The sequence below is a fragment of the Peromyscus eremicus genome, chromosome 10 (genome assembly GCF_949786415.1).
Source record: "Peromyscus eremicus chromosome 10, PerEre_H2_v1, whole genome shotgun sequence".
NCBI lineage: Eukaryota > Metazoa > Chordata > Mammalia > Rodentia > Cricetidae > Peromyscus > Peromyscus eremicus.
This window is the reverse complement of record NC_081426.1, coordinates 29403465-29422157: the sequence shown is the minus strand read 5'-3', so window position 1 is coordinate 29422157 and position 18693 is coordinate 29403465. Positions and strand designations below refer to the sequence as shown.

General features: G+C 55.8%; 1 protein-coding gene across 1 annotated transcript in view; it reads right to left on the bottom strand.

The window, feature by feature from the left end:
- Dok7 (docking protein 7) overlaps window positions 1–17314 on the bottom strand; it is a 32547-nt gene extending 15233 nt beyond the window's left edge. Inside the window, exons 1-4 of the mRNA XM_059275044.1 lie at window positions 17204–17314; window positions 17055–17100; window positions 8694–8924; window positions 6964–7164 (exon numbers count right to left, since the gene is read on the bottom strand). Of these exons, the coding sequence (XP_059131027.1) occupies window positions 6964–7164; window positions 8694–8924; window positions 17055–17100; window positions 17204–17257 (532 nt within the window). The 5' untranslated portion in view covers window positions 17258–17314. The remainder of the gene's footprint in view (window positions 1–6963; window positions 7165–8693; window positions 8925–17054; window positions 17101–17203) is intronic.
- Window positions 17315–18693: the final 1379 nt, after the last annotated feature.

The following is an 18693-nucleotide window of genomic DNA, read 5'->3' as shown; positions in this document are numbered from 1 at the left end:
TGCTCCCTGTCCCCATCTACCACCCCACCCACTGTAGGGCTCAGTCAGTCTGGCCCCAGCTCTCATGGAAGGCCAGGCCTCTAATCCTGAGCTTACAGGCAGCTGGCAGAAGCCGTAGGACAATCAGTCCCCCGACTATAAAAAACCACATTACCGAAGGGAGTGGAGCCGGCCCTGCATTCCACCACGGCGGCGTCTGCGGAGTATCATGCTCCCCCAGGAGATGCAATCAGCCAGACAAGGTCCAGGAGCCCAGCAGCTACCAATCCGGGCCCCAAATGCCCATATGGCATCCCTACTAGCCACCCTATCTACAGCTCTGGAGGACACCCATCTTCAAGGGCCCATTAACCTGGGCCCTCAGAGTCCAGGGATGAGGCCTCCCTGGGATACATTTCTATTTCCTACCCTGTCCCCACTGTCCTCCCTACCTACCTGAGGCTCTCAGAATCATCCCGGGCTCCTTAACATGCCTGCCTTACCTAGCGTGCCTCCACATGAGAGATGCCCATCCATACTCCTTAGCCTGTAACGACATCCTTTAAGATAGCACCTTTTATTAAGTTGTTCCAAACCCTGACCCTTGCCCCCATCTAAGGAAGCCAGATGTTCATCCTGAGATGCTTTCACTTCTGAGACAGAACCTTGTGATGCTTACTCTGCCTCACATCCCTTTACCTGTCTGCTGCACTTGACCCCAGACCAAGCACTGTGTGACAGTGGCCCCATGACCTCCCAGGACCTGCTGCCAGAGGAGCCACCCGTAAGTGAGAGTGAAAAGACACCTCCGGGGACTTCTCTGTGTTGCTTATTGGCTTGCATGTCCTAAGAAAGGGTAGAGCCCGGGTTCCCTGTCCATGTGCCTGCCCACCCAGGAGGCTGGGTCACCGTCCTTCACTGCCCCAGGGCCAGCCTGAGCCTCCTCTGAGTGGTATAAAGTAACAAAAGTAACACTCTACTCTTCCAGGTCTGGGAGGAGGCCGCAGAGGGAGCCTGGCACCACCCACTCGTGCTCTCTTGGAACCACCCACCATGTAGAAAAGCCCAGCTATTCTGCTAGAAAAGGAGGTTCCAAGAGGAACTGTGGCCTCCCTACCAAGCACAGACCCTGCCCCCATCATCCTGGCTTTCACTGTTTGAGTGACCCAATCTGTACCTGGTGGGACGGAGATGAGCCACCTCATGGATCCCTGCCCAGAACTCTGACCCAGAACGATACGCAGTAGAACAGGGACTACACTCAGGGCATTTACTACATGGCAATGGGGAATACAAGGACCCGAAGAGGAGGAGCCAGGAGCTCTTGGGATGTACCCGCTTTAGCTCTAGTGGGGAATGTCTTTGACATGACTATGACAATGACCTCTAGATATACACATAATTCAAAGTGTCTCAGGCTTGGCCCAGCAAGGACCAGCATCTTCCAGAGCAGAGTGAGGGACATCAGCTACAGACCCTGTCAGCTTGTCCCTGGGTACCCTTGACATCACCTTCATCGACCCATGGAACGCTCTGCAGGCCCAGGTGAGGCCACTCCTTCATGACTCCCAATCCTCTGCCTGCTTCTGCACCCACTTTGGGCCTTGGGGGTTCCTGCTAACCTACACAGTCTACACCAGCACAGGACCTGATAGGCCCTGACTCTTTTGTTTCTTGAAGACCAAGCCGAGGTCCTGGTTGGACATAGGGGGGCTCCCTTCCAAACCTCAGGAAGGGGGGAACCTCCTCAAGTCCAAGCTCAGGCACACTGTAGGTGCACAGGGCCACCTCAGGAGGGAGTTCCTTGGTGGGGCTTGACACTTGCTCTCCTGTCCAGATGAGGAAGTCAAGGCATTGGGCTCCATCATGATTGCAGTCAGCCACACACCATCACTAGCATTCCCAAAGAGTGAGGTTCCTGTCTAGGAACCCAGGTTCTCCTATGTAGCAGCCTGAGCTGAGGCACGGAGCCTCTATGTACCCCAGGAGGTTACATGGCCTGTCTCAGAGGTCAGAGGGCACTGCCTCTCCTCTCTAACAGCTTGTGGCAAGTCAGCCCCCAGAGGACACAGATGGTAGCAGCTGACAGCTGGCAGTGTCTGAATTACCTAGCAGCTGGTCCTGCTCCCTGGCTCCAGCTTGGTACCTACTCTGCCCAAGAAGGCCTTTTGTTCCTCAAGAGGAAGAAGGGCTGGCACGTGGCGGATGGAGGCCTGGGGTAAGCAGCCAGCCCCACCCTGCCTCAGGAACAGCTGCACAGACAAGCAGCAAGGCATGGGCTGGGCCACTTCCGTCACTGCCCCCACATGGCCACGAGTACCCACGGCAGCCCATGCCTCAGTCTCCTCTTCTTCAAAACTGAGCTAGGGTGGGGGTGGGGGCCCATGAGCTAGGGACCGTGTGTGCCCTTAGATGTGTCCCTCTTGGTGTCCTGTAGGGTAGCTCTCAGGAAGCCCACTATGGCCAGCCTGGACCTTGTGTGACAGCAGATACCACACTGATGGGACCTGGACTCACTTCTTATGCTGATGTTACTATACAACTACAAAGAGAGAGAGAGTCCACTCAAATCCAGGCCAGCAGAACCTGCAAAGCCACTGGAGACACGACCATGGGCCTGGAGAATCGTGACAGGCAGCCACAGGGGCCTGACTCAGTACCAGCCACGGAATACAGGATCTTCTCTGGAGGCCACAGAGAAGTCTCTGCAAACGGCCACATCTCTTGAATGTCACTGTCACTCCACCACTACTGAGTCCAAGAGCTTTGTACCGGATGACTCCTGCCTGGGATGCCTGCATCACTACCCCTGCTGCCCATGAACAAAGCACTGGGAAGGTACTGGGCTCCACAGAGTCAAGGGTCCTCATCCCAGCCCTGATCCTGCTGCCCCCACCTCAGCAAGAGGTCCTGCCTCTCCCACAGTCACCATGCAGATGGTACTCCTGGAAACTACCAACCACCCTGCTGCAGCTACTGTGCAGCTAAAGCTTCCTGCTCTTGTCTGGAGAGAAACCAGAATCTTCTAGGCCCCTCTGGCCATTCCAGACTGTACTGTGGAGCCTGTTGGTATCATTCCCAAGTGCCCAGCCTGGGTCAGCTCTCCAATCCCTCTGTGTCCCTCCTTTTCTCTTGTCTTTCCCCAGGACTCCATGTCTCTGAGAGAACCCATGAGGTTATATTTCACGTCCATGTGTCAGAATCATACATGGCTATTTGCTTCAAATCTATGTTTGCCAGATACCACCAAAGGGGGCAACAACCTGTCTCCAGTGGCCATGATTGTGAGTGGAGGGATGCTGGGGCCAGAAATGATGCCAAGAAGAGGGACCAGTCCTGAGATGTACTTCCTGGGGACTCTTAAGGAGATTCCACAGAAGAAAGGCCAGGATAGGCATAGTACCTGAGAAAGCCACCAAGATGATCTGACTCAGACTGGGGGACAGCCTGGCACCTTTCTGCTGTCTGACACCGACTGAATTCTTAGCAGTAGAGGATCCTGCCGTTCTGGGGACAGGGCATGGAGATGGTCCTGAAAAGCCCTGCAGCGGGCAGGAGCAGGGACTTCCCGGTTAGTTCCCTCCTCTAGAAACTTCTGCTCGCCCTTAATGTCGGCCTTCCCAACCCTCCCCCACAGGCCTTCTCTTCCTAGTCTTCCCTCTCTCTCCTGGGGTGCCTGTCCCAGAGCAAGTGGCCCCAGCAAATCTCTTCCCCACCAGGTCCCTGGCACCCAGACAAACCAACAAGTTTGAGTAGATGAAAAGCAACCTTGGGGACAGAGTCCCCTCTATGCTCTCTGGGGAGCAGGCTAGGGCAGTACCACATGGCATGGTCTAGAAGGGGCAGGGCCAGGCTGTGGTCTGTCCTCAGGGGTGAAAGAGAATGTTGATTTTATATACTCAAGATCTTCCAAGGCCTTCTGATAATGTCCTCTAGCCATCTGTTCTCCAAGTTAGATATGGCAAAGTCATATGTACCATGACTCAATTTTTATAACCATCATGCCTAAATGGTGGCTTCCAAAAGACCTGTCCATGTGTATATGGAAAGGGTCTTTGTCGATGAGCTGGGTTGGAATGTGGACACAACACTATCCTGGCTGATCCAGGTGGCCCTACATACAGCCAGTGACAGTCCTCGTGAGAGAGAGAGAGACAGAGGAGACACCAGCTGGGACACCAGGAACACAGTTACAGAGGAAATAACTCAGAAATAACCCAGAAGCTCTAGAGGAAGGGCCTCATGTTGGGGACTGTTGACCCCAAATTACAAAGGAGCCAATTTCTGTTGCCTTAACAACCCCATCCTGGTCTGTGGTTGACTGCAGATGCCTGGGGCTCCATGAGCCACACTGGGCTGCAGTTCCTTTCCTGGGTCTGCCCACGTGTAGGGCAGGTGCATGGCCTCCAGCCACTTCTCTGCCCACCGGCCCTGTGTGTCCCATGTTGTGTCAGGGTGTTACACCATGGCTGCATCAGTTTCTGTGACCAGCTGGAGTAGAGTCAAGCTTGTCTTTATTGGAGAACAGAGCTCCAGGGCACCTGGCAGGGACAGAGGGGTGGGCTTTCCTAGTTGGTCCCTCCATACTGACCTTAGAGAAGTGGTGGGGGCATCACTCCCAGGTCCCTGTGGATACACATCCAGTCAGGCCGTGCTGAGCCTGACTGTGCTACACAGGGGCTGAGTCCAAACTCTTACATCTCACGCCCTTCTCACACCCCAGCGTAGGTCAGGGCTACACTCCTAACAAGGGGAGGGTGGGTGGACAGATTACAGAGTTGCCACCGCCTGTCCTAGGAATTCTACTACTCAAGGTCCGGGCCTCTAGACAGCAGGGCCTCCTTGGCCCTGACGCAGCACCTAACCATGGTCACCATACGGCTTTTTCCAGCAGCCAGTGACCCATGGGCCAAGTAGGATTTCGTCTGGAGGGACAGAATTCCCAGCAGTGCTAGTGCCAGGGTTATGAAGCAGGACCCAGACTAGCCGGCTCCAGGCACAGTGGTTCCAGGCAGATTCCTGCAGTTGACAAGCTAATTCAGGACCTTGCTCAGAAGCCTCGGGTCAGCCCTGAATAGTTTACCACAGCCACAGGGAAAACACAACAGCCCGGGTCAGATGCTTGCCTTCTCAGTGGCCCTACCACTCAGTGCCCAGGATGGTGACAAGCAGAACGGAGCCCCACTGGCACCAAGAAACCGAGCTGTACACTCAGAGGGCCCAGAGGAGAAAGGTGTGGCAGGCTCTAAGACACAGGAGCCCAGACAAAGTGAACAGGCCTCCGTGGAAATGGGTCCTCTGACCCAGGCCACCTGAGAGGACTCTCTGGCCTGGAGGACATGCTGGCCAGCACCACGCATAACCTGGACCTGGGAATCCCATGGAACCAAGGATTCCATCATGCTCAATTGGAGTGACTCCAGAAACTCCCAAATCGAGAGGCTCCCAGGAGGGAGAGGCCACATCGTGACTGACTGACCTATAGTTCCCCGTTATCCAGTAACAGAGGAGACCGACTGGCCATCCCACCACCCCAACCACAGGTCATCCTGGAATCCCCTGCTCTTGAGACCTGCCAAGGGAGAAGACTGCACACCACAGCTGGCATGGGAAATGGCCGTGCTTGCCACAGCGCTGTGATGTCATGCTGCCTCTTGGTCCGGGAAGAATGTTGCCTTGCCTCATCGCCTCGTGTACCCTTTTGCTAAGCATCTCTTCAGATCACACCTCATCTCCCCCAAAGGTCCCCACGGGACTGCCTCCCACTCAGAGGCTCACCGTCTGCCCCTAGTATCCAACAGAAACTGCGCGGGAAGTGTCCACCTCAGCCCTTTGCAGAGCATGGGGTCCAGGCAGCCAGTGACCAGCACAACACATATCTCTGCCATCCAAAGACAGGGAGGCATCACTCCCAGGTCCCTGTGGATACACACCCAGTCAGGCCATGCAGAGCCTGCCTGTGCTACACAGGGGCGGAGCCCAAACTCTTACATCTCACACCTTCCTCACACCCCAGCGTAGGTCAGGGTTACACCTTTGGCAAGAGAAGGATGAGTGGACAGGTTACAGGAGTCTCCGCTGCCTGTCCTAGGAATTCTACTACTCAAGGTCCAGGCCTCTAGAGAGCAGGGCCTCCCTAGCCTTAATACAGCAACGAACCATAGTCACGTCAGCCCCATGAGGCCAGGTTGCCAGGAGGATGAGCGTCGTGGGCAGTCAGCTCAAAGGCATAGTGTGAATGGCCTCTAAGAGGGGAGAAGGGCTCTGTTCCCTCAGGGACTCAGGGAGTACAGGGACTCTGTACTCCACTACCATGTACACAGTCCCCTTAGAGAGCAGCGTAGCGGGAGGTCACTGGAAGACTTCATTCCCGGTATGAAAGGCCTCAGTGTCCTCCAAACACCATAACCCACCCACTGACTACCAGACACCAGCCCATCATGGCTGTCCCGTGTCAGCCTCTGCATTCCCCTCACCCTGGTCACACCTGAGTTGAGGACCATACAGAATGGCCGTGAGGACCTTTACACCTCCCAGAGGCCAGACCCACCCTTCCCACACGTGGCCATCTCATTGCTGACATCCGGGCAGCTCTGGGCACCTCAGCAGTCAAGGCAGCTGGTGTGTCTAGAGGAATTCTGGGTCAGTGAAGGCACTTCAGCTGTGGCATCCATGGGACCTCACTCATGGCCTCACTTTTTGTATTTTTGTCATTCAATTTGAACAGAAGGAACTCTGACACTGTGACCTCATACAGTGACACTAGGCTGTTCTCTGGAGTTTCCCAGGATCACTCAAGCTCCCTCCCAGCGCCAGAAACAGCCAGGGTCCAGGCTCAGTGCTGAGCACCATGCCCAGCTGGAGCCGGCCACAGCTCTGTTGCTTGGGGACACAGCCCAGAGCCTTCTGTCAGGTCCCCAAGCCAACATGCGTAGGCCAGTCAGCTCAAGCGTCCCCAGTATCCCCCCCACACAGCATACTTACAGTACCCACACCTGGTCCCGCCTTCGAAGATGAATCCATTTGGCACAGCCCCGTAGCGACGGAGGTCAGATAGCTTCCACTGCCCCATGACGGCTGGAGGGATGTCTTTGGCCAGGACAAGGATGTCATTGCAGAGGTGCAGAGTGGCTGGACCACTCTCCAGCTTGGTGCCAGGAGCTACCGTCACATGGAACCTATGCACTGAGGGCCAGACAGCGGGCAAAAGGGCATTACCAGGGGGTGGCTGAAGTGGAAGAAGGAATGGTAGTCTAGGGTCAGGCTGGGGACGTTCCCTCACAGCCACCCAGCCAAGAAAAAATGACAAATGTCAGGAAGTGCTAAGGCCATCAGTGGGCCCCACATACATCCTGCCCAGATTCCAGGGTCTTCCTTAAGCAGAGGCAAGCAAGTCCTCTGACGGGAGTGGCCCCTGCCCATCCCTCCCCAACATATTTAGGGCAGGTCCCATGCACTAAGGCCTCTCCTTGGGGACCCTCCCATCAAGAAAGCCAATGTGGTCCAGTTTCAGAGATGGAAAAGCAAAGTTCAGGAGATCCCACATCAGACTGTGGAGTGGAGTAGGTCTCATCCTGTGTCCAAAGCAGAAGGCAGGTCTGCCTGAGACTAGCATGGCTCAGAGGCAGCAGGATGCTGCCATGGTCCTGTCCACTACTTCAGCTCGGCCCTTTGCCTTGAAAGCCCTTAAGGAGCACAGCCAGAAGCAGTCCCTTCCTCCCCACTCTCCTACATCACCCCACTTCAGAAGGCAGCCCAGGCCTGTGAGCCAGCAACAGCCTGCCGGCCTACAGTGCCTATGTGCCAGCCTCCTGCCCACTTCATCTCCAGACTCCAGAGCCAGAGGGTCCCTAGTGATGATGCCATCTGGTCCTCTTCCAAGCTGTGGCCTTGGGTCTGTCACTGACAAATCCACTCTTGGGACTACAGGAGTCTGTCAAGCCACACTAGTTCTCGTTTGACATCTATAGAGAGACCTGGGAAGCCCACCGTCTTGTGGGGTGACCCCCTCCCCCGCCTTACCTGGATGGGAGGGGGGCTGCAACCAAGCTATGAACCACCACCAGAGAATTCTCTGGAAAGATGAGAGCTTCTACACTAACACTGCCTGCCCTGTACCTTCACTGCACTGTCCACACCACAGCTCTGGGACTGTCCACCAGGCTCCATTGTTCTTATGGACGAAAGCAAAGCTTCCACCTCAGCTGTCTAAACCTCAGCACATGTAGGCAATGTGTTTTATTTATTCACTTATCACCATCATCATCACCATCGTGTGTGTGTGTGTGTGTGTGTGTGTGATGTGGGTGCAGGTGCACACATGCCACAGTGTGCCTGTGGAGATCAGAAGACAATTTGGGGGAATTGGTTCCCTCCTCCCACCCTGAGCCTCTGAAGTTCGATCCCAGTGGCTCCCGCTGACCCCTCTGCATGGGCTCTGGGATGGTACAGAACACATGGGACAGAGTGAGGCTGGGGCTACCTTGGTTAGCTAAGGGTTCTAGTTTTAACAGAGCCACTTTAGGGACCTCAAAGAGCTATGGCACCGGCCCCTAGCTAGAGCACCCCAAGGGCCCACCCTGCTCTTTCACTCTGAGACATTCACCCATTTTCATCTTTTCTACAAGATTCCCTGGGGTCTCACCCATCTCTGCAGCCCACATTGGTGAAGGGCCCTAGGGCCTCACCTCAAACCTTGAATTCATGTCACTTACCCTCGCCCAGTGCATAGCGAATACGGGTGTCCCAGGCACACATGGCCTCATGGCTATCAAAGCCCAGCATGACGGCCTGGGACAGGCAGATGATCGCCAGAGTGTGGGCCAGGCCCTCATAGGGCAGGGCAGGCTCCAGGCCACAGATGTCCTCCAGGGTGAGGCTGCTGCGCTCCCGCAGACCCTTGGAGCGTTCACTCCTGTCCTTGTAGACCAGCATCAGCAGGCAGTCTGTTCAGACAGGCGAGAGGCCATCAGCGAGAGGCCACAGCACAAGAGCAAGCCCAGCCTACCCCTGCTCTGGGTATCTGAAGCCTACCAGGTATTCATCCCAACAGACCATAGGGCCAACTCCGAACCCCACGCTTCCGGCCTCTTTATGCCCAGCCTGTGTAGTATGGTGAGTGTGTCTAACCCGGCTACAGTGGAGAGGACTGAGTCTCCACTCCCAGGTCCTCCAGAGCAAAGGCATCTTGGAACTGCACCCCGTGTGTTTCCAGTCTGCCTTGCAGTTGTCAACACTGCCACTGCACTGCACCCCAGGAGTGTCACTCCCCATGTGGCCTCAGGCAAATCCTCCTGGAGAAGCTGGGCAGTCTGGTGCAAGGCATGCTTATATCTCCCTGCCCTCAATCGCCACCATCAGCCTTAGTCAGAAGGTCCCCCAGTCACCAGGCCTACACACCAGCAGCACCGGGACCCCAGGATGCCTACCTGTGAGGAGGGTATAGGTTCATGGGCCTAATGCAAACACCTAAACACTTTCATGAGAGGCAACCCCAAATAGTGCGTGGCACTCAATGAATGGGTATATTGGACTACACCGAGGAGAGGGTGGAGAACGCCCCACAAGGACCACAGAGCAATGCCTCTGACCTCTGCAAGCCAGACATTCCTGCAAACAGCCTCAGCAAACCTACACAACAACCCAATTCTCAATCATGACTCCCAGAGCCTCTGTGGTTTTCCTTCCTTCCCTACCCAGAATCTGAGAGCCAGGGCCATGCGTGGAAGCTGGTAGCAGCTAGCTTCCCACGAGAGCCACAGTCTCTTCCTCTACCACCCAACAGGGTCATGCAGTGGGCGAGCAGCCAGGCAGCATGCTCACCAATAAGCACAGGTGTATGCAACCTTACCAAACCAAGGAGGTAAAGGCAGGAGGGCCAGGAGCTGGTGTCCAGCCTCAGCTGCTCAGCAAGTAGCTACGGACTATGTGAGACCTCATCTCCAAAAGCAGCTAGGCCCTCTGCTTCCTGTTTGTGGACTGAGCTGTGAGCCCTTAGTTGATGCTCCAGCGCCATGCCTGCCTGCTGTCATGCTCCTCAGCATGGTGGCAACCAACACTTTTTCTTTTTTCTTTTTCATTTCTTTCTTTTCTTTTTTTTTTTTTTTTTTTTGAGACAGAGTTTCTCCATGTAGTTTTGGTGCCTGTCCTGGATCTTACTCTGTAGACCAGGCTGGCCTCGAACTCACAGAGATCCACCTGGCTCCGCCTCCCGAGTGCTGGGATTAAAGGCATGCGCCACCACCACCTGGCTGGCAATCAACTCTTATCCCTCTGAAACTGGGGTCACAGTTACGAGATTGTCTTGAGTCTCAAGTGAGATGTTGAACTTTGGACTTTTCAGCAGTGTTGGGACTGAAAGACATGGAGACTTCTGAAGTTGGACTAAACGCATTTTGTATTAAAAGATCGCCACAAATCTGTGGGGGTCAGAGAGTGGAGTGTGGTGGTTTGAACAAGAACGGCCCCCATAGGCCCAGATGTTTTAATACTTGGTCTCCAGTTGGTGGGTTTCATTTGGGAGGTGTGGTCTTGCTGGAGAAAGTATGTCACTGGGGGAGGGGGGTGGCCTTTGAGGTGTCCCGCCATTTTGAGTTAGCTCTCTCTGCTTGCTGTTTGTGGATGGAGATGTGAGCTCTCAGCTTCTGCTCCAGCACCGTGCCTACCTGCCTGCTGACATGCTCTCCACCATGTGGTAATGAACTCTTATCCCTCTGGAACCATAAGCCCCAAATAAACCCTTCCTTCTGCTAAAACAAACAGGGTGGGGGCTTCCGCTTACTGTTTGGGAACTTGTCCATTATTTATAACCACAAAAAATGGGAAATCCTTCCCAATCAGGGAGAAAAAAAAAAACTTGCAGAAATCCACCTGCCACCTCAGGGATTCTGGCTCAGTTTCTCTCAGACACAGGTGAGAAAGCCTGAATGATAGATTCACTGGCACAAAGCAAGAAACAGAGCCCAGAGGGAAGTAAATCCAACAGGGCAACAAAACCAGAATGTGTCCCTCAAAAGCATCCCCAAACATACCTGACAAATGAAAACCCAAGGGACATACTTGGGGATCCACAAAGGAAATCATGGGAACAATGGGGGTGGGCATAGTCAAGGCCCTATGTGTCCCCAGTGTCAGGATGGCAGGGGAGATGACATCCCCCCATCACCTCTCAACTCATGTCCTCATCTTGCAGGACCCCACCTGAACCAATGCCCTGAGGACCGAATGTGGGAAGGTGTAAAGACCCCACATGTGGCAGGCGCTTAATATGTGCTCACGCATTCCCACACCACTTTCAGCTGCAGTCTACACAGCTGTCCGCTGATCTTCATGAGATGTACCAATGTGTACCAATGACCGGGTCACCGTGGCCAAATAGCCCTGGCTCCCTTTACCTCTCAGGCCCTGAGCAGGCAGGACTCGGAGTCCCAGACTCTTCGTCCCTGGAGAACCCACCCTGATGGTAGAAGCATCTGAGCCAATGTCCTGCTTCTGCTGCTGCCTGCTGAGGCTGACCTCGCTACCCACCCAACAGACACACTAGCCACCCCAGCCTGGTCCATACACCTGCCTGTCCTTCAGGCCTCAGCACTGCCACCCTGGTATCTTCTCAGTCTCCTCCCGTACTCATCTGCAGGCCACCCTCAGGCTAGAGCCCCCGACCATCCTCCTCACATCCCACTCCACCTCTGCAGCTCCAGCATCCGTCAGCACAGCTGTCAAGATCAGCATCTACGTCCTTGTCCGACTCCTTAAGCTCCAATGGTAGCTCAACCTCTACCTGTGCTAGCACAGAAGAGAGGCTAGCACTCAGCCAGGAACAGCCTGCTGCTTTGGGGACAGCAGATTGTCACCCCCTTTGTTCAGAAAGCCAATGTTCCCAATGATAGGATCAAGAATGGTGTCATTAAGCTTTTCTTTAACTACCAGACAGTAAATACCTTAGCTGCACAGAGATGGCGGCTTCCATCACATCCACCCAACTCACTAAGTGCACAACGCAGCATGGAGAGGCTGTGGGGGCTTCTGGTGACTCCTCAGAAGGAGGCAGTGGGCTGGGTTTGGCCCATCTCTACCCTAGGGTAGAATTTTCCACAGGTGGTGCTAAGTCTGATGCTTGATTGGTTTAAAGAGCCACAAAGAAGGACCCCATATTTGACCCTGAGACTTTATCCCTAGTGGACTGACGCCACCCTCAATCTATCTGATTTCTGGGGACACAAACTCTCAACCTGTGTCTCAGGACACTCACAATCAGTGAACCCTTTCCTGTCATCTACGGGGGCTGAATGGTGGTCACTTCAGCCTGGGGTGTGTGTGTGGGGAAGATCAAAACTGCGGATTGGGAGACAACCTCCTCAGTTATCCTGGGGACACTGACATACCCTCAGATGTGGCAGAAGGTGAGGCACCAGAAAGGCCACATGGACACAGGCAGGGGGTGGAGCCATAAGGTCTAAGTCAAGTCTACCCAGAGCCACTAGGAGCAAAACAAGGTGGTGAGCATCTGGCCCTGCCGTGGCTTAATCTCACTCTTCTGCCCCTAGACCTGCACAGGGATGAACATCTGATGCTGGAAGCCGGTTTGTGGTGCCTGGGTTTCCAAGTTGCAGTTTCAAGAGGCTAACACAGGCTTCAGGACAGTATCTGCATGTTCAACAGAAATAGGACAGGGTGGCATTCAGTGCTGCAGGAGAGGCTCCTGAACTGGCTGCAGAAGCCACAGCTACCACCAGAGTCTTCAGCCTCTGCCTGTGGCTCCATGGGCCTGTGCATGGAGGCAACCGGATGGATAGCTAAAAAGGGACCCCTCAAGGTGGGCCTGAGTACACAGCAACTGCCCTCATGCCCCACCCTTACCCTGCTATCACCCAGTCCCATCTCCTATGAACTTGGACCAATGGAAAGAGACCCTGGGACATACAAGCCAACAGGTGACTGTTGGCACAGTACTATATGGAGAAGAAGAACAGGTAACAAGATGGCGGGCGGGGCCCTCCTGAGTGTGTGTGTGTGTGTGTGTGTGTGTGTGTGTGTGTGTGTGTGTGTGTATGTGTGTGGCGGGGGTGGAACCCCTCGGGGATGAGCAGATAAATGAACCCTCAAGGACCCAGCTTAGCAGCCTCATAGGGAACAGTTAGGACAAAAGCCCAGAGGTCTCTAGAGAGACTTGAAGGGCCAGGAGAATAAGAAGACGGAGTCACAGGCAGGTGAGCCAGGAAGGCTTGGTGCCCAGAAGGTAGCTCTAAGAGTGCTGAGCATAGAAGGCTGGCCCAGCCTTGGCTACTGCACAGAGAATAGACTCACTGTGACAGCACAGCTTCAGACACTCCTGTCCCATTAAGGGATACCTTGGGCCTGGGAGCATAGGAAGAAGCAGCCCCAGCTCCAGCTCCCTGAACCTGCCCCAGTTCTCCAGGCAGGAGCCACAGGACTGTCTCTAGGTTGGCAGGAGGCCAGTGGAGACTAGAGGATGGCTCCTGGGATGCCATGGGAAGAGGATGCCTGGGGAGAGCTTTCTGGGATACAGCTGGGACCAGGTTCTTTCCTAGACGGATGAGGCTAAGAAGCCCATTGGACATTGAATGGCCATGTGGGCAGGCAGCTGGAAGGCGTCTAAAGATGTAAAAATAACCATGGAGTTGTCATGAGCTCACAGAGGCCTTCCCAGCCAGGGCTCAGGGCCATGCAGAGGGCAGGAGGGACAGGCAGAGATGAAGCCTCCTGGTGGAGGGACACACTACAGGGAAGACAGAGTGACCAGGCCTGGAGGCCACAGGAGACAGGGAGGGTGGAGCTGGGAGAAGGCAGAAGACAGTGGCAGTGACTGTGGGGTGGAGCTAGCCCCAGAGGGCACAGTGACCTTGAGGCAGTACCCTCAGAAGTGCTGTGGATTGGAGCAAGCAGCAGCCTGAGATTAGCCTGAGCCTGGGATGCATGGGGACAGGACGGAGTGTGAGGCCCCAGGCCTGAAGTTTATCTTAGAGAAGACACCATATCCACTGTTCCACGTAAGTGAGAGAGACTCATAGGCATGGGTGTCCCCAAGAATGCGTACATCATGGAGCAGCCAGGGCTCAGCACTGAGACCCAGGCCCACCCTTCTGTCCTCCCCAGTCACCCTCCAGGCAGCTGTGGGAGTAGCCAGGCAAGGACCAGCCTAGAGCGTCCAGCTAAGGACAAAGACACTTAGGGATGATATGGCTGCCTGGGTCACACAGCTCAAGAGCTTAATCAAGCCTTGAACCCAGGTATTCCAATTCCCTGTGATGATCCCACAAAGAGAGAGGTCCGGCTGCTATCCTGGCCTGTCCTCATCCGTGGACTGAGGTACCACCCCATCCCACTGGGAAGGAGGCAGAGGTCTAGATAACCCAAAGCCAGAGGTGCTCAGGGGTGATTGGGTCACCACCCATGGGATCTCAGTCTTACTGAAATACATCTGCCATTATCAGAGCTACTGACTTCAAGGTTAAGGGTTCCTTAGCAGAGCACTGGCTGGCATGGGACTCTGTCTTTAAGGCTCCCTGTCCCTGTGTGTGGACTTGAGGCCTCTGCTGTCACCATGAGCATGTGGGTGGGATAGTCTCCTGCAGGAAGAGTTCATTGAACCTCTCTGGGACAGTCATACCTGGCTGCCTATGTATGGTGCTGAGTGAAGGGCCTCTAGCTTTCAGGAATTGAGAGCAAGCCTAGAGAGAGATGGGGCATGAAACCTCCCCACCTCTATGTCTGGACCTTGGCCTTCTCCGCCAGGTCCAGGACTTGGGTCCCTCCTGGTGGCTTTCCCAAGCTAGATGAAGCCCCTGATGCAGCCCACATGGGAAGCAGCAGAATACACCCTCTGAGGATGCTGTCCAGCTGTGTATGACCACTGCTGAGGTCCCTCCGTGGGCTGTCTGGAACACTCCAACAGAAGACCATACCACTGAGAAAGGAGAGAGGCTGAGACCTGAAGTTCTTGTCTCAGTGAGCCGCTGGCCAGGACAGAACCCAGAGCACCCCTTTCCTGAAGGTCCTACCTAGTGGGGAACCCAGATGCACATCCTTCGCCAGGCAGAGGCACACTCTAAAATCCCACACTGAGACAGGCCTGCAGGAAAGAACTTCACATCAGCTTACCGGGGCACAGTTGCCCAGTGGTTGGGCTAGGAGCTACAATGTTTACTTTTTTGCTTAACCAATTCCTTCCATGAGCTCATATTGCCTACCAGAGATCTAGCACTGTGGAACACACCTCTGATCAAAAACGTTTTCCCCCTTTCAGGCAGCTAACCCCTTCCTACAGGACAGCTGCCAGTGTTGGTGGTATACAGGAGCGTGGGCATGCTGTCAAAGAAGCCTTTGCTCCCCAACCTCCTGGTCCCTCTCAACTATCTCCCATGAGCCTCCATGACAGAAGCCACAATTTTAAAGCCAAGCATCCCTTGATTTCTTAGAACAAGAAAACAGGGCCTTTTTCTCCCTTCCAAACCAGATCAACGGAGTCCAGACCACAGGTCCTCAAGGACATACATAGGTGCCAGCCTCCATCTAGAGGGAGGGCATGTGTGGAGCAGGGAAGAGCCAGTCTCCAATGGGACAAGACGGGGAGACAGAAGGAAAAAGCCACAGTGGGGTGGCTATGGGCTGTGTAGCTCAGGAAGAAGTCACCCAAAGCCCAAGAGGTGGTGAGACAGAAAGCAGGCTCAGGATGGACAGGCCCACATCTGCCACTCTTGGTCACCCTCCAGTCACCTCCCACCCCTAACAAATTCCAGCCCAACTTCAGAGCCTCCTCTGGAGACAGCTTGTAGTCCAGGTTCCTTTACCAGTCCCGCCCCTGGGGCCTCTGGCCTGCTCACGGCCGGGCACACGGGAAGCTCTCGGATCCCAACAGTCAGTGAGCATATCTCAGGATGCTCTTTGGGGTGGCATCTATCCCAGGAGCCTTCCCTGTGAGCCCTCACCAGCTACTCTAGTGTTTCGTACATGCTTCAGTCCAACACGGTCCCACACTCTGGCCACAGTTCATCAAAGCTTCTTACACTCCCTGTGGCCTTTACCTCTCTCCAGATCCACACCCCCAAACCTGGCAGTGTCCAGGGCCCCTTCCTCTCCCCAGTCTCCAATCTTCCTCTCTCAGACATCCTGGGAACCCAAGGACAAGGACCCCCAGGCTCTGAGGCACAGAGGGTCCGGGCTTGAAGGACTGATGAAGGCACCAACACTCTGTGGAGCCAGGGCCCTTGGGGAGCCAGCCGAGGCCAGGGCAAAAAGAGACTGACCACAAAAGCAGCTAGTGCATTGTGCCACCCCTCCTGGGAGCTGACAGACACCCAGCATCCTGGAAGGCACTCTGGCTGCCTGCACACGTGTGAGGCTGCCACAACACGTGCCCCCACCCAACTTCCCCTACAGACCCCTGGGTGCCTGGGCCAGCTCCAAGGCACCTGTCTCCTGAAACAGCTGCAATTCCAGGCCGGAGCTGCCGAACTGCCCTGGCTCCTTGCTGGCCCTCCCCGTGCAGAGGCCACAGACCCTGGTACCAGTCGCTCTTCCCAGAAGTGTGTCTCCCCCAAACAACGTAGATGTCACTTTTCTGGGACACAAAAGTAGGACTCTTTCTACCTAGTAGTCCACTATTGCCCTACCTGAGAGGGTGGGATTGGGGAAGCGTGGCACTGCCTGGGATGCAGTTTGGGAGCTCCTGATGCAAGCATTTCCACCAGGACACCTATGTCCCCATGGAACACTCTGGGGTCTGCTTGGTGCTCCATGGGGAGGCCACAACCCCTCTGGGTCTCTGCTGGTCCAGGAAAGGGGTTGGCTCACCCAGAAGCTGGGACTCCCTTGCCCCCAACTCCACACTCGGGACTTGATTGCGGCTGTTTTGCGGGTGGACAGGTCCCAGGGTCCCGGCGCCGGACCGGCTGCGACTCTCCGATTACCGCCGCGGGGCCGGGTTTCAGCCGCTTCCCCGCGGCTATTTCGGGAGAGCTGGCACCTCGGCCACGCGCAGCAGGGCCCGCAGGGTCCCACCGGCTCGCTGCGACCCGCCCGCCGCCCGCAGCCCCGCCCGCGGCCCGGCCGCTCACCTGCCACCGGCGATGGCTTGCGCAGCACCAGCCACCTACTCTTCCACTGCGGAGACAGGACGGCGTGAGAGGTCGCCCGCGCGCGCCCGCCCCGCGCCCCTGCCCCCACCCGCGCGCGCCCCCGCCCCGCGCCCCCGCGGCGCCCCAACCTTCTTGCCGTCCCGCAGCTTGACCTGGCCCTCCACCAGCGCTGCCTCGGTCATCTTCTGTCATGGTTCCCGCCGCCCGCCGCGCCCTCTCCGCGCGCCCCGGGCGCCCGAGCCCAGGGTCACTTTCAAAATAACTCCGGGAGGGCCCAGGGCTGCGCCAGGAGGGCGGGCCCGGCGCGGCGGGCGGGGCGCGGCGACACGGGGACCTGGATGCGCGGGAGACTGGGCGGGGCGCCCCGGGGCCGCAGTCTTTAAGACCCTGGCAAAGTGCAAGCCAATAGGTGGCAGTGGGCTTGCGCAGCCTCTGCACCCAGCTGGCTGCCAGCCGGCCCTGCTCCTGCCAGGTCTCCGGACCACTATCTAAGACCACCTGAAGAAGTCTCTCAGAGAAGAAACTCAGCCTGGGGTGCGGGAGCGGGCGGGGGGGGGGGGGTAGAAATTGGGACAGCGGCGGTTTCCCAAAAGAAGGAAACTGTCCCAAGACAACGCCACAGAAGGCTTTGTGGCCGTGTGCCTGCTCAGTCTCTGTTTTAGTTTGGGTTCAATGGCTTCATCCTTTGCACCTGCCCTTCCCCCACCCCATGGAGCCACGAGGCACCCCTGATGACAGACCAACATAGAACATCCCTGGCCAGGGACATTCCCCAGTCCCTAGGCCTTCCCCACCCCCAGAGAGGTGGGTGTGTCCACTCTTTAGGTCTTGTTCCCTCCCATTCAACTGAGTATCTGGCAGAACAGACCTCTATTCAGGTGGCAGTCAGGACCAGGGGCCACTGTGTCACCTCATTGCCCCATGTCTCCCTGGCTGGTCTCTCCCGCTTCTGAAAGCCAGCTTGCACCAGCCTTGCATCAGGGAGGGCCTAGTGCTGCTTCACAACAGCCTTGCCTAGTCGCCCCCACCCGGCCAACTGGCCTCCAAGCCTCTGGATTTCTCTTCCTCAGCCTGTTGCTCAGGCTAGGGTCAATTAAGGTCTCTATGGCCACCCCAAGTTACTGTGGAGGCAAAGTGCTTTGTCAGGCCTATGTCACGGACTCCCCAGATATAAGACCACCTAAGACCCATGATCTAGGAGCACCCCAGGGGACAGAGAACATCCACAGCTGGGAACTGACTGCATCCAACAAGATAAACTCAGACAGGCAATGGAGCCCTGTGCGTTTGCCCATCCTGATCCCCAACCCCAAGGATCTCTGGTCCAGGTAGAAATGGGTTAATGGTCAAACTGTATTCCATTTGTGCAATGTGTGTTAGTCTTCCTCCATCCTGCACAGACTCCTCAGGCTGCTTCCGATCTGCTCCATACAGAGAAGCTGAGGGTCAGGGTGGTGTGAGGACTCATGGCCAGGTCTGACCCACACATGCTGACCCCAGAGCAGTAGTCAACCTGGGAGTCCTTACTACAGCCCTTCTAGGAATCTGGAGGATAAACCTTAAGTGGACCATAGGGCTGATTTTTATGTTTTCCTGATGTCTTGCTGGGGCCTGATGC